Source organism: Hemicordylus capensis, chromosome 17 (genome assembly GCF_027244095.1).
Source record: "Hemicordylus capensis ecotype Gifberg chromosome 17, rHemCap1.1.pri, whole genome shotgun sequence".
Taxonomy (NCBI): Eukaryota; Metazoa; Chordata; class Lepidosauria; order Squamata; family Cordylidae; genus Hemicordylus; species Hemicordylus capensis.
Genome location: NC_069673.1, coordinates 3,854,818 through 3,869,011, shown reverse-complemented (window position 1 = coordinate 3,869,011; position 14,194 = coordinate 3,854,818). Strand labels below are relative to the sequence as shown.

At 55.2% G+C, this 14,194-nt stretch overlaps 1 protein-coding gene across 3 annotated transcripts in view; it reads left to right on the top strand.

The window, feature by feature from the left end:
- Positions 1 to 14,194, top strand: part of GARNL3 (GTPase activating Rap/RanGAP domain like 3) — an 81,581-nt gene that overhangs the window by 21,848 nt on the left and 45,539 nt on the right. For all 3 annotated transcript variants that reach the window (XM_053282041.1, XM_053282042.1, XM_053282043.1), the window contains exon 2: positions 2,165 to 2,234. In XM_053282041.1, coding sequence (XP_053138016.1) covers positions 2,165 to 2,234 — 70 coding nt within the window. The remainder of the gene's footprint in view (positions 1 to 2,164; positions 2,235 to 14,194) is intronic.

The window sequence follows — 14,194 nt, the reverse complement described above, 5'->3', positions numbered from 1 at the left end:
AGCTCAGTATTGTCTTCACGGACTGGCAGCGGCTTCTCCAAGGTGGCAGGCAGGAGTCTCTCTCAGCCCGATCTTGGAGATGCTGCCAGGGAGGGAACTGGGAACTTTCTGCTTTTCCCAGATCGGCTCCATCCCTTGAGACGAATATCTTCCAGTGCTCACACATCAAGTCTCCCTTTCAAATGCAACCAGGGCAGACCCTGCTTAGCTACGGGGACAAGTCATGCTTGCGACCACCAGACCAGCTCAAATTTGGGGGGCTGGCTTCTGGCTCCCCAGAAGAAATTCTCGAGGCTTGTCCATCGGCGCTTTGGTGTGTGGTTGGGTTGCTGCTGAGTTCTGTGCGTCATGCCGGGGTTTGGTTTGGTTTCACGTCTGGGTTCTGCTCCGCAGGTCATGCGGTTGGGTTTTCGTTTCCCCCTAGAAAAAATGTGGCTGCAGTCAACCCACACCTCTGGGGTGTGTGTGAACGAAAGAGAGAATGAAAGAGCGAGGAGTCCAGAAATCCAGAGTCCTGAGCAGCACAAGGGGAGACCTTCGTCTTGGGGGGCCCTTCATGGTGCCTCTCTGCCCAGCACGGTCCTCTCTTACACAGGCCTTTCACAGCCTCCGCGGCCTCCTCTTGGAAGGCAGACAGCGGCCAACAGGTCTGGAATGCCGGCCAGGTTCCGCTGGTAGCCAAGTGGGCCAGACGGAGGGGGAGGTTAGAAACACTGTCGGAGCCAAGGAGCTGGCGTTGATCTAGGAGCCAACCTGGAGGCTTGAGGCAGGATCGGGGCGGGGGGGGGCAGCCCTGGGCCAGTGGCCCTGGATGTCGGGGGTCGCGGTGGCTTGCTTCCCTCCTGCGTCTCCCAGTGGCCCCCTTTCCCAGAGAACGGAAACTCTTGCCGGAAGCCTTGAAGAGCTGCTGCCAGCCAGTGTGGGCTGTCCTGAGCTGGACGGGCCAAGGGTCGGGCTCGGGCCAAGGGCTGCTTCCGGTGTCTTAAAAGCCCAGGTTCAAACGCCCGCTCGCGGCTCCAACTGCTGCGTCCACGTAGCGGCCAGATTCACCCCGACGTCCCTGCCAGCTCTCGGGCAGCCCTTCCCACGCGATCTGGGTTTTTCGCTGCACGTCAGAATGTCACCCAATTTCTCTCCGGGGTTAAAAACAAAAACAAAAACCAAAATCCACTTTGGGCGTCCATTTAAGGTGCATTTCAGCCCGGCAGTCAAGCCTGCCGTCTGGGGAAGCTTGCGGCGGGGGGGCTCCGGAAAACCCTGCCCGAAACCCTGGAGAGCTCTGCGCGTCGGCGAGACTCTCGCAGAGCTGCGACGGGCACCCTCCTCCAAGGGCAAGCCCCTTTGCTGCATCGGCCGGCAGCCATTGGGACTCTGTCTCCAGAGGACCCTGGGCGGAGAACGGCCGGCACATCCCTCCGCATCGCTCCTTCTCCCGGGGGGGCTCCCGCTCGGGCCGGACGTCCCTTGTCCCCCGTGACAAAGAGGAAGGTCATTCGTATTCCGGGTGCAAGTCCGGAGAGGCACAATCCCCTCTCCCCCCCCGTTGAACAGCGAGCCCGTCTCCCGGGCAGGCGTCCGGAAAAAGAAAGTGGATTATGCCGCCTGGCTTGGGTGCAGGCTGATTTCACCGGGGGGGGGTTGGTGGTCTGCCTGGGGCTTCCCCCCCTCCCTCTGCATCCTGAATCTGCTGCAGGATTTCTCTCTCTCCCCCCCCACCCCGCACCCGCCCAGTTGGATGGATTAGGAGAGGGGGAGAGATTCGCAAATGCAATTACCAGCCACGGATGTCTGCCTCGGCCCTCCCCGATCGATCATTGTGCCATGACTAAATATTTAATTGAATTGTAGCTTTTTGCCTTCCAATCGGGCAGGCGGGCAGCGTCGAGCTTCTCGCTCCCCCCCCCACTCCAGCCCTTCACTCCCCCCCCCCCCGGCCGCTGCTTTTTTCCAGAAAACCAGACTCCGCAATGGCTGCGCGAAATTGGTGTGGCTTTCCTTTCGGGGAGGGTCTCCTGAAGCCCTGAGGCCCTACGCCGGGCAGGACGTCCCTCTGCACAGCCCAGAGGGGGGGAATCAGTTTTTCTTTTTTTCTCCCCCCCCCACCTTCCCCGGACGCTTGTGGGGCCAGTTAGCGATGTCTACTGATGAAGCATTTGTATTCCAGCTCTGTCTCTGAAGACCTGGGCTGCAGAAGGGGGGAATTCAGCAGGAAGCATTACGGATCAGTCGAGCTGGTAAGTCTGTTTTATTTATACTGTTATTATTATTATTATTATTTTTAAATACAGCCTCTTCCGTGCCCACGGACGGCTTTCTGCAACGTTCTTGGCGCCTTCCTTTGCTTTCCGTGGCGGCAGACGAGCCTCCGAAATAGCCCGGCAAAATGCTGGAGAACCGTTCTGAACTGGAGAGAAAATGTTTCTGCGATAGAGCCTTTAAGTGAAATAAAATTTAAAAACTGTGTTTCTGTCGGGCCCCCCCCTCCCAAATGCATACGGTTGTTTTGCCGCGAAGGGGGTAAACGGATCCCGGTTCCTCTTGCGTGAGGTCAGTACGAGGAGCTGGAATCGAGAATTGATTTCTGTTTTGTACGGGAGCTTTAACCGCCTGGATGGAATTGTATACACGGGAAAGGGTGGGAGCGGATTTTTGAAACGGGCGTATCGCTTACATTTTGCTCTTCTGTGCACCGAATGAATGATTTGGCTTTTGGATGGAGACTGAAGGCAAACGGCTTGCACAGTGCATGGTAATTGCCGGATTGGGGTTCTGCTTTCCGTCCGGTTATTTGGAGCGGGATTGTGCGGGTTCCCTGCGGAGGGGACAGGGCGGAATCGGAAGGTGGAACCCTCCCCTTTGGAAGACGATTACAAGGTTCTAGCTTAAAGGGAAGGCTTACTGGTGAATGTGCCCCCAGGGCTTAGCGCCGAAGAGATTAATGTCAAGCAGTGCCCTGGGAGAGAGAGAGAGAGTGTGTGTGTAATCTGACAGAAATCAGGCTGGCGAATTTGCTAAGATTCCAGTTGGAAGCCATTGTGACTCTGGGTGAATTCACCCAATCCACTGCAAGTCGGTAAGCTGGGGACACGTCGGTAATGGGCAGTACGCGCGCCCGGTAGGCGTGACATCTGAACCCACCCAAATCCAGCGCCTGTGCTGGATTACCAAGATTTCCCCCCAGTATTCTCCCAAGATCTTCTGCACGCTTGTACCCTACATTTGGAGGATCTCGGGGGCATCATGGGAATCTGGTGCAGGAACTGGACTTGAGAGGGTTCAGTCGTTTTCCCATGTAGGGCTGGGAGAGACGCCTGCCTGAAACCTTGGAGAGCCGCTGCCAGTCAGTGTTGACAGTACTGAGCTAGACGGACCAAGGGTCTGACTCCTTCTAAGGCAACTTTCTGTGTCCGCATGTCTGCCATGACTGATCTCCCAAGGACTGAACCACATCCAGAGCAGGTACAGCCCTGCTCTATAAATAAACCGACGAAGCTGCCTTCAATCAGGCCAGACGGCCGCATCTTCTGGCTCAGAACTGCCGACAGTAACCGGCAGTGACTCTCCAGGCCTTCGGGTTGGGCATTTCCGAGCCCAGCCGGAAGAAGCTGCCGGGGAGGGAACCTGGGCCCTTCTGCATGCAAAGCAGATGCTCAGCCCCTGCCAATGCCGGCATGCCACGAAGGGAAGTTGCAAGTTCTGAAAGGAACGGAGAAATGTCTAAAGGCACCCTTTCCTTCCGGGCGTCCTGTCGGCGTGCCCGAGAGGGAGAGAGCAGGTCTTCTTCTTCTTTCTCCTCCTCCTCCTCTTGCCGGGAGAGACCCCTGTATGAAACCCCGGAGAGGGGCTGCCTGTCACCAGGGGTTCCCAGCCTGGGTTCCTCCAGAGGTGGTGGAACTACAACTCCCATCATCCCCCGCCATGATACAAAGTAGCTGGGGATGCTGGGAGTCGTAGTTCAGCAACGTCCGGTTGCGGACCACTGAGTGGGGAGGGGTCGTTGCTCCGAGGTGGAGCGTCTGCTTTGCATGCCGATGGTCCCCGGTGCAGTCCTGGGAGGAGAGCTGGGCTGGAGGTAGCAGGCACGAATTCTCCCCTTTGCTATGCAGGGTCGGCCCTGGTTTGCATTGGGATGGGAGACTCCGTGTTTGAGCGCTGGGAGATCTTCCCCTTGTGGGGCGCTAGCTCCGCTGAAGAGCGCCGGCCTGCTTGCATGCAGAAGGCCCCAAGTTCCCTCCCTGGGGGCACCTCCAAGATCGGGCTGAGAGAGACTCCTGTCTGTAACTTTGGAGAAGCTGCTGCCAGCCTGGATTGACAATCCTGAGCTCGATGGACCAAGGGTCTGACTCAGGATATGGCAGCTGCCTAGGTTCCTAATCCCTGGCATGCGCAGTTGAAAAGATCATGGTGGGGAAAGACCCTGAGGAACTGGCCCAAGTAGGCAGCTTCATAGGAGTCCCATCTGTCCTGCCCAAGTCTCTTCTGTTTCCGTGGCGTTCGCATGGGAGCACGTTGGATGGTCTGTCCCGCAGGGCCCAGTTTAATTTATTGGATTTGACGCCGCAAGGCGTGAGGATAGTCGCCAGCGTGATGGCTTTCTGATGGGTTTATCAGTGGCTATTAGTCATGGCGGAGAAATGGAGCCTCCAGGTTCAGAAGCAGTATACCGTATGCTGCCGGGGAGCAGAGGGCTGGCTTGAGACCATCAGAACGGCCCTGCTGGATCAGGGTGGAGGCCTGTCTGGTCCAGCATCCAGTTCCCCCCACTGGCCCACCAGCTGCCTCTGGGGAGCGATGAAGAGATGAAGGCCTGCCCGCTCTCCTGCCGCTGTTCCCATGTGACTGGGATTCAGAGCCATCCTGCCTCTGAGCCCGGAGGCAGCCTCGAGCCACCCGGACAAGACTAGTAGCCACGGAGAGCCCCGTCCTCCGTGAATTGCTCCACGTCCCTCTTAAAGCCATCCAAGCTGGTGGCCATCGATGCGGCCCGTGGCGGAGAGTCCCCCATCCGGACCCATCCGAGCCTTGCACCGATCCGAGACTTCAAGGACCGATCCGAGACTTCAAGAAATGCCTCCCCCCCCCCCCGGTGTACCCTGTACCGGGGATTCCTCGTTGTGGTGGACTACAGTGCCCATCATCCCAGCCAAAGGCCACTGCAGCTGGGGATGCTGGGAGTTGTAGTCGACGCGCTCTGGGGATTCCTGCCACAGGGACTGCGTACTCCTCCCGGAGCTGGCCAGGAGGAGGCGGCTGGCAGCAGCCCCCTCCCTCCCCACCCCCCACCCCCCACTCCAAGCGTGCAGAGGTCCGTTCTGAAAGGGGGCTGCCCCCCAGCAAGGCCCAGGGGCAAGGCCGCATTTCGACTCCTGCCGGGCCTTCCGCCCTGATCCAAGAGGGCTTTTCTTCTGTCCCAGGAGGGATATTTGCAGCCTCTTCCGGCCCCCCAGATCATCTAGGGCCGCCCTGCCGGAGACCCCCAGCCACTTCACGCAGCGAGGGTGCCCCCCCCGGCTCCCTCTGCACGCCCCTCCCTCCCGGCAGAGAGCGGCGGCCTCCTGCAGCCCGGTTCCCACGCGCCCCTGCCGCTCCCGTGTCCCTCGGGGAGCCGCGGTCTGGGCTTGGGCCAGAGCCCGGCCAGCGGCGAGGAAGCCGGTAACCAGAAACACAGGCCGCCCTCTCCTGGAACGGCTCGGGCTTCCTCCCCGGTGAAGTCATGCCGGGCTATTTTTGCACGCCAAGCAGCTCTGCTGGGGAGAGGCGAGGGACTCCGGGGCCCGAGCCAAGCGTGCTCTCCGGATCGCGGGGAGACGGAGGGCAGCCACGGCGAGGGGTTTTTTTTGCTCATCCTCCAGCAGAGGCCCGAGGGCGACAGTGTTGCCGGCAGTTGCAAAGGCTCGTGAAAGGCTGCTCGGCTGGCCCTTGCAAACGGGGCAGAGAGGCGCTTTTAAAAAGTGGCACGTCTCTTGTATTTAGCAGGAGGGGAGCAACTGGCCCTATCCGTCCCCAGCACCCTCCAGGGCCGGCGTTAGTCTTTGGTTTTTTTTTTTTTTTAGATTGCAAGCCCTTTGCGGGGACAGGGAGCCCGTATATTTATTTATATCTGTGCCAACTGCTTTGGGGGCTTCGGCTGAAAAGCGGACTATAAATATTTGTCGCATTTGTATCCGTAACGCGAGGGCTTCTCAAATGGCCTTCTCCTGCTATCCCCCCTCCCCAGCCATTAAGAACATAAGACCAGCCCTGCTGGATCAGGCCCAAGAAGTGGAGCTGGGAGTGGAGGTCCAGCCACATCTGGGGACCGGCGTCCCCTGTACCAGTGATTCCCAGACGATGTGGACTACAACTCCCAGCATCCCCCGGTGCAATGGCCTTTGGCTGGGAGTGATGGCACTGCCAAGTCAACAACTTCTGGGAGTCTCTCTTGCAGCGAACACTGCTGGGACCCCCCAGCGTAAGGAATGGTATTTGTTTGGGGGGTCTTTGGTGTCTTCCTTGCTGCACCCAGCTTCTCTTGAGAGCTGCAGATATGGTCCAGCATGCGGTTTGGGTGAACCTGTGCTGGGGACGGATAGGGCCAGTTGCTCTCCCCCTGCTAAATCGCCACTCACTCTTGGCTCAGTTAGCAAGGGGCCAATCTATGGCTCTGCCCCCAACCTCATCTCAGATACTTCCGAACGAGGAATTTGACACAGGGCTGCCCAGATTTGGCCCTCCCGCTTATGTGGGACTACCACTCCCATCACCCCCTGCCGCAGTGGCCAGTAGTCGGGGATGATGGGGTTTGTAGTCTGACATCTGCAGGAGGGCTGGAGTTGGGCAGCCCCGATTTAATGCATCCCTCCCCTCTCCCCGGGCCAACGGGGTATTCGCCCACAGAACCCCGTGATGAAAAGCGAGGCAAGAAGAGTTCCCCCGAGCTGCTTAGCATCTTGCGAAAGCGTTTTCAGAGTCCCTCCATCCATCAGCCCAACGCCAAAATGCATCCAGCATATTCAGCTCAGTACGATGATGTGTCTGGCTCCCTCTGTGTTAGAAGGGGGAGAGTTACCGGAGGGGATGTGGGTCTCGTTGTGCCTGATGAAATAACCTTTTTTCCTGTTGTACGTATCGGATGCGCCCCTCGGCAAATGGTGAGGCCGAATCGGAATCCGTTGCCTTTCAGGGGAGAGGCCGCGATTGTTCCCTTATGCTCCGTGTCGTAACTCGGGTGCTCTTTGGATGATGAATGCAGAATGGTGGTCTTGCTGGGATGGCGCCTGCGTCTGTCAGCGATACGGCCAGATTCAGGCCCTGGGAGCTCAGCGGGGTTTGCTGCCAGGCAAGCGGGACGAGGCGCCGAGAGCTGGTTTTTGGATCTGCGGAAGGTGCGGGAAAGGGGGGACTGAAACGGCCGTGGCGTTGGAGGGCCTTCCTTGCCAGGGTGGACTCAGTGTGGTATAGTGGTTAGAGTGCCAGCATAGAGCCCCAGGTTGTGCCCTCGGAAGTGAGTATTCCAGGATAGACTGCCTCTGGCTGTGGATGCTCTTTTGACTAACAGCTGTTGAGGAACTTATTCCTCCTTCATGGTTGCAAAGCAGGAGTTCTCCGCTGTAGGTTCTCAGAGGTTTTTGGACTGCAACTCCCATCATCCCTAGTCACGATGGCTTTATAGCAGGGGTTCTCAACCTTGGGTTGACTACAACTCTCATCATCCGCAGCCACGGTAGTCTTCTGCCTTTGGTGGCTTTAGAGTGGGTTCTCAGCCGTGGGTCCCCAGAAGGTGTGTACTTTCCTTTTTTTAGAAATTGAATTTTTATTGATTTTAACAATAGCAATATTATCATTCATTAAGAATACACAAACAAACAGAAGGTGTGTACTTTCTGTCCTGAATCTCCTGTCCTCAACCTCATGGGGCGACGGATGGAAAAGGGAGGAAAGGTTCTCTCTCTCTCCCCTGCGACATTTTTCCCCGAGACTAAAGAACTTGAAATGCTCTTGTTTCCCAACAACTTTTTATTTTATTTTTGTTTATTTTATTTTTGCTTATTTTATTTTTGCTTATTTTATTTTTGCTTATTTTATTTATTGTTCATTTATATACCACCTTTCATTAAAAACAATCACAAGGCGGTTTACAAAAGTTAAAAAACATACAAGCCTTTCCAGCTCTGTCTTCTTCTGGCTGGTCCAGAGGAATGCTCCCAAAAGGACCTCCTGCGTTCTCCAGATTGGCAGCCCTCCTTGAAAAAACATGTGATGGAGAGCAAGATACATTCTTTTTTTCTTAAATGCAATGCACTTGGAACCTCCTTGCTCCTTTTTCCTACCTCCTTGCTCCTAACAAGAGGACCCACCCAAGGGGGACTGGGTCTCTATCCTAAAAGGCCTCATAGGAGCATAGGGAGCTGCCTTATACCGAGTCAGACCCTTGGTCCATCTCGCTCAGGATTGTCTGCTCTGACTGGCAGCAGCTCTCCCAGGTAGGAGTCTCTCCCAGGCCGACCTGGAGATGCCGCCAGGAATCGAACCCGGGACCTTCTGCGTGCACAGCAGATGCTTCACCACTGAGCGACGGACCCATCTCCTAAAGGGAAATACCTCACAGCGCTCGTGGTGTCCCATCCAAATGCAAACCAGGGGGACCCTGCTTAGCAAAGGGCACCGTTCCTGCTCACTACCTCAAGACCAGCCTCCCTTGTTTCAGAATCAAGGACGGCGCTTCAAACTGCCTCTCCAAGCAGAGGACGTCTGGCAAGCGGCGGAAGCAGACACTGCCAGCCCCGTCGGCTGAACTCTGCCCGGAACTGGAGTCTGGACTACATAAGCCGGAATCCGATTGTCTTTCTGACCTGGCTTCATGGCAGAAGCGTACAGACTCCGGCACTCACGGCCCCAGCCCGCGTCCATCTTTTATGCGCTCCACGTCGAACAGGCTGTTTTTCTTCCCGGGGATGACAATACCCTTAAGGGTGCTGGGAAAGGCGCTGGCTGATGATCTCACTGGCGGGGCGGTGGCGGGGAATGGGGCTGTGTTGCCGTCAGTGAGCTGCAGGTCGCCTGGGCGGGGGCACCTTGAAAAGTGGGAGAGAGGCGGGAAGACCGGCTCGCAGTTCAGGACTGAAGAAGAACCCTGTTGGGCCAGGCACAGAATCCACTGAGTGCAACGTCCCGTCGCACACGGTGACCACGAGTGAGGTGTGAAGGCAGGAACCCTCTCCTGCCTCGCCCCCGCCAACTGGTATTCTCAGGTAGACTGCCTCTGAGCCTGGCAGTTCCATTTGAAACCATCGTGGCAAATGGCCGGCGGGGACAGTCTGGGAAATGGACTAGTCTCCTTTTAAAGCCATCTGGTATTCTCCTGGCAATCACTACACCCTATTTCAGCCAATTCCATACGTTAACTTTGCCCTGTGTGAAGACCTGCTCTCTCGAAAGGTAAAGGGTGCTGGTCAAGTCGATTTCGACTCCTGGCCACCACAGAGCCCTGTGGTTGTCTTTGGTAGAATACAGGAGGGGTGGGCCATTGCCATCTCCCGCGCAGTATGACAGTTGGCTACCATAATAGAGAGTTCGAATCTCTCATGCAATTCTTGGCCTAACCTACCTCGTAGGCTTGTTGTGAAAATAAAAGTCGAGTGGGGGGCCTCTCATTCGTGCCTCCCTCAGCTCCTCCAAGTAGATAAAAATGAAATAAAGAAAAAATGAAATGAGAGCCAGCGCGGTGTAGTGGTTAGAGTGCTGGACTAGGACCGGGGAGACCCGAGTTCAAATCCCCATTCAGCCATGAGACTTGCTGGGTGACTCTGGGCCAGTCGCTTCTCTCTCAGCCTAACCTACTTCACAGGGTTGTTGTGAAAGAGAAACTCAAGTATGCAGTACACCGCTCTGGGCTCCTTGGAGGAAGAGCGGGATATAAATGTAATAATAATAATAATAATAAATAATAATAAATCCATGTAACAGAGGAGGGGGACAGAACTTGCGAAAAGAGCCGTGCCTTATGCAGATGCGTACATCGAGAGAATAATTTGCAAATTTACAATGCACTGGAACACTTGTGTGATTTTTTTTTATTTTTAAAAAAATGTTTTTGCTTCGGTGTCCAAGGCATCTTCTGGGCGGCTGCAGCTGAGATCACCATCCGTTTCAGCGCATAATTATCGCTTTGGCTGGAATTAAAAATATCCCTCGCTTCGGAGCCCTTCGCTTCGAGATGTCAAGGCAGGCTCTCTACCTGGATTTGTGAAAGGCGCTATATATAGCCTCATTAGGAAGGGTTGCTGTATTATTTATGAGGCCGCCATGCCCCTCTGCGCCCGCGCTACGCTCCCGTCCGAGCCGGCCTTTGGAACTGGGGCGCTGTTTCCAGCGGAAGAGCCATCTTGAGAGAGAGGGAAGAAAAGCAAAGCGATTCGAATTCTCGTGTGGTCACTTGCCGGGGAGCTTTTCCAAGAAGGGGCCCTTTAACATTTCCACCAGCCTTCTGCAGCCGGCGAGAGAGAGACTGCACCCTTTGCATGGCAGCCTGGTGCCATTGTCATCTTCAGATGGGTTCTGTTCTCTCCAACAGCTGCGTCACGTGGTCTGGAGTCCAAAAAAGAGAGAGAGAAAACCAGCCTCTTTAGCAACGAGGAAATTGACAAACCGAAAAGTGTGTGTGAATGAAATTGCTTTTGGTGCTCAACTGGAAGGAGTTAAGCTTCTCCTCCCACCTCTTCCCAAGCTCAAAGAAGAAGGATCTTAAGTGTTTAATTCCCATATAATAACTGCAATAATTTCACATTCTTTCCCTGTCAACCCTGTCTCTGTTCTCTTCCGTTTCTCTTTTCAGTTAAAAAAAAAAAAAGAAAAAAGTAGGAGTGTGCATCTGTCTGTCTGCTTTCTCAATTGTGAGCCCTTTGGGGCAGGGACTTGTCTTCTCATTCTTTGCAAAACGCCATGTGCTCAGGATGGCACTATAGCGATGGAAAATAGGCATGCGTTCCTTATTTTGAGCCAGGGGTTCTCAGACGTTGACCCCCAGATGATGAAAGACTACAACTCCCATCATCCCCAGCAGCAACGGCCTGTGACAGGGGATGATGGGGGCTGTAGCCCAGCATCATAGGAAGCTGCCTTCTACCAAGCCAGACCATCACTTCTTCAAGCTCAGTCGTGTCTACACTGCCTGGTAGCGGCTTCTCCAAGGTTTCTGGCAGGAGTCTCTCCCAGCCCTACCTGGAGATGCTGCCAGGGATTGAACTTGGAACCTTCTGCATCACAGCAGAATTCACAGCAGAATTGATTGCAGAATTGCACGCGGCCTTGAATGGCAGAATTGCAAGAATTGCTGAATTCTGAATTGCGTCTGAATTGCAGAATTGCAATTGCAGAATTGCATGTGGCCTTGATTGCAGAAATCACAGCAGAATTGCAGCCCTTTCTTGTAAGGAAGCGGCTGCCGACTGAGTCAGAGCCGTGGTCCATCTAGCTCAGAATTGTCCGCACTGATTGGCAGCAGCTCCCCAGAGTTTCAGGGAGGGGTCTCTCCCAGCCCTACCTGGAGATGCTGCCAGGGAGTAAACCGGGGACTTTCTGTGTGCACCGCAGATGCCTTAGCCCTGAGCTGCGGCCCCAAGTTCGAGAATCCAGGTTGAATAAAATAAATGCATCCTTTGGCACTTGACAAAGAATGAGGTAAAGTGTGCCGTCTAGTCGATTTCGACTCCTAGCGCCCAGAGAGCCCTGTGGTTGTCTTTTGGTAGAATCCAGGAGGGGTTGACCATTGCCTCTTCCCGCTCAGTATGAGATGATGCCTTTCAGCATCTTTCTAGATCGTTGCTGCCCGATATAGTACCAGCAGGGATTCGAACCGGCAACCTTCTGCTTCTTAGTCGAGCAGTTCCCCGCCGCGCCACTTAAGAGGCTCACCATTTTTAGCCTGGTTTGTGCCTGACAGCCGGAGTCGAGTGTCTGTGATCTAAATCTGCCCTGGGCCAAAGGGGAAATTGCTTCCCGCCCGCCCGAGGCGCACCCTCCTGTCTCTGCTTCTCGGCTGGACCGATTCCGCCGTCTGCTGCCCACAAGCCCTCGGACTCTGAGCTGCCCTCATAGATGCTCCTGGCATCTCAAGAACCCGTCCTTGGTGATGGCAGTGCAGGCTGGTCCTCCAAGCTGTGTCTCTTTGGAGGTTGACCTGGCAGGGGAAAGGACTCCTCCGTCTGGAGTGTGGAGCCGAGTAAGACGGGCTTGCTAAGCCTTTGTGTGACATACGCCAGGCGCCTTGGAGTATTGTGTTAGTTGACCTTGCTGTTGCACCTTTGAATGGGAGTCTAGAATTGTGAGCCCTGTAAGATCTTCCCCTCAGAGGATGGGGCCGCTCTGGGAAGAGCAGAAGGTTTCAAGTTCCCTCCCTGGCAGCATCTCCAATATAGGGCTAAGAGAGATTCCTGCCTGCCACCTGGGAGAAGCCGCTGCCAGTCTGTGAAGACAATACTGAGCTAGATAGAGCAACGGTCTGACTCAGTATATGGCAGCTGCCTATGTTCACTGTAAGATACTCCCTTTAGGTGATGGGGTCGCTCTGGGAAGAGCATCTCAGGTTCCAAGTTCCCTCCCTGGCAGCATCTCCAAGATCGGGCTGGGAGAGATTCCTGCCTGCAACCTTGGAGAAGCTGCTGCCAGTCTGGGTAGACAATCCTCAGCTAGATGGACCAAGGGTCTGACTCGGTATATTCCAGCTTCCTATGTTCCTATGAATCCATTCATTCGATTCCTTCGAATCGCTGACACTCAGAGGCGGCGGTTTGACCAAGGCCGTGTTGGGAGCTCAGTGGCGGAGGGCTTCCGAGTTCGCTGCCCAGCAGGGTGGTTCCCTCCGCCACCAGCAGGGTCAGAGGGAGGGAGCGTATCCAGCCTCGGAAGAGGAGCTGGGTATGTTCCCAATTGGCGCTTGTGTGCTTACAGACGTTGAGGAAGGAGGCGGGGAGGGTGATTGTGTGCGAACACTGAACATGCCAAATCGCTCGCGGTGTTCGTGGTCACCACGATTTGCTTGATACAGCTCTGGATGTTCTGTACTTGAAACAAACCAGCCCCAAAGCCAACGGAAAACCGGAGCCGCGGATGCAAATTGGGCCCATTTGCACCTGTTTTGCATAATGTATTCTGCCTCCTCCAAGGAGCTATGCAAAACGGGGACCTCTCCGCACCTCCCTGCTACAGGTTTTTGCGCGGCTTTCTGCCTTCACCAGACGTTGCCCAACGTGCTTCTGGGTGAATTGCAGTGGTCATGAGAACTAGAAACGTGATGATTTTTTTTTTAAAAAAATGAAGCATCTGCTTGGTGTTCAGTGGGTCTCATGCCAATGCCCAAATTGGTTTTTAAACATGCAGATATAGGGGGCGGGCGGAACATAGGAAGCTGCCTTATGCTGTGTCGGATCTTTGGTCCAATCTTGGGCAGTATTGCCTGCACTGACTGGCAGCAGCTCTCCCAGGTTTCAGGCAAGAGTTTCCCCCAGTTATATCTGGAGATGCTGCCAGGGAGTGAACCTGGGACCTTCTACATGCAAAGCAATGTAGAAGCAAAATCTTTCAAGCGGCTTGCTGACTCAGACTATGGGTCCATCTAGCTCAGGATGGTCTTCACAGACTGGCAGCGGCTTCTCCAAGGTTGCAGGCAGGAGTCTCTCTCAGCCCAATCTTGGAGACGCTGCCAGGGAGGGAACTGGGAACCTAGATGCTCTTCCAAACCTAGATGCTCCATCCTCTGTGGGGTATATCTTACAGTGCTCACATGTAGTCTCCCATTCAAATGCAAACCAGGGCGGACCCTGCTTAGCTAAGGGGACGAGTCATGCTTGTTCCCACAAGACCAGCTCTCCTCTCCCATTCTTGAAAGATCACAAAAGATTGTCTTGCAAACTTAACAGAAATCAGAGGATCAAGAAATCGGAGAGAATCCACCTTTTTTCGAAGCTTCCGGCTTCTCCCGGGTGCCTCTCCCGGGTGGAAGGTCACCCCGCTCGGGTCCGCCTCTCTGTGAACCGTTGGCGGCCGGTTGCTGACGACGCTGGCGGGGGCTAGCAAATCTGATGAATCGGCTTAGCCGCCTCTGCAGTTGTGCTCCCGGCCCCCATAAAGGGACTCTGTAAAGAGCACAAACATGACGAGGGTGTGCACGCCCTCCTTTGGAGCGCCTCTGTGTTCTCGGCCATCGCACAGAGGGAAT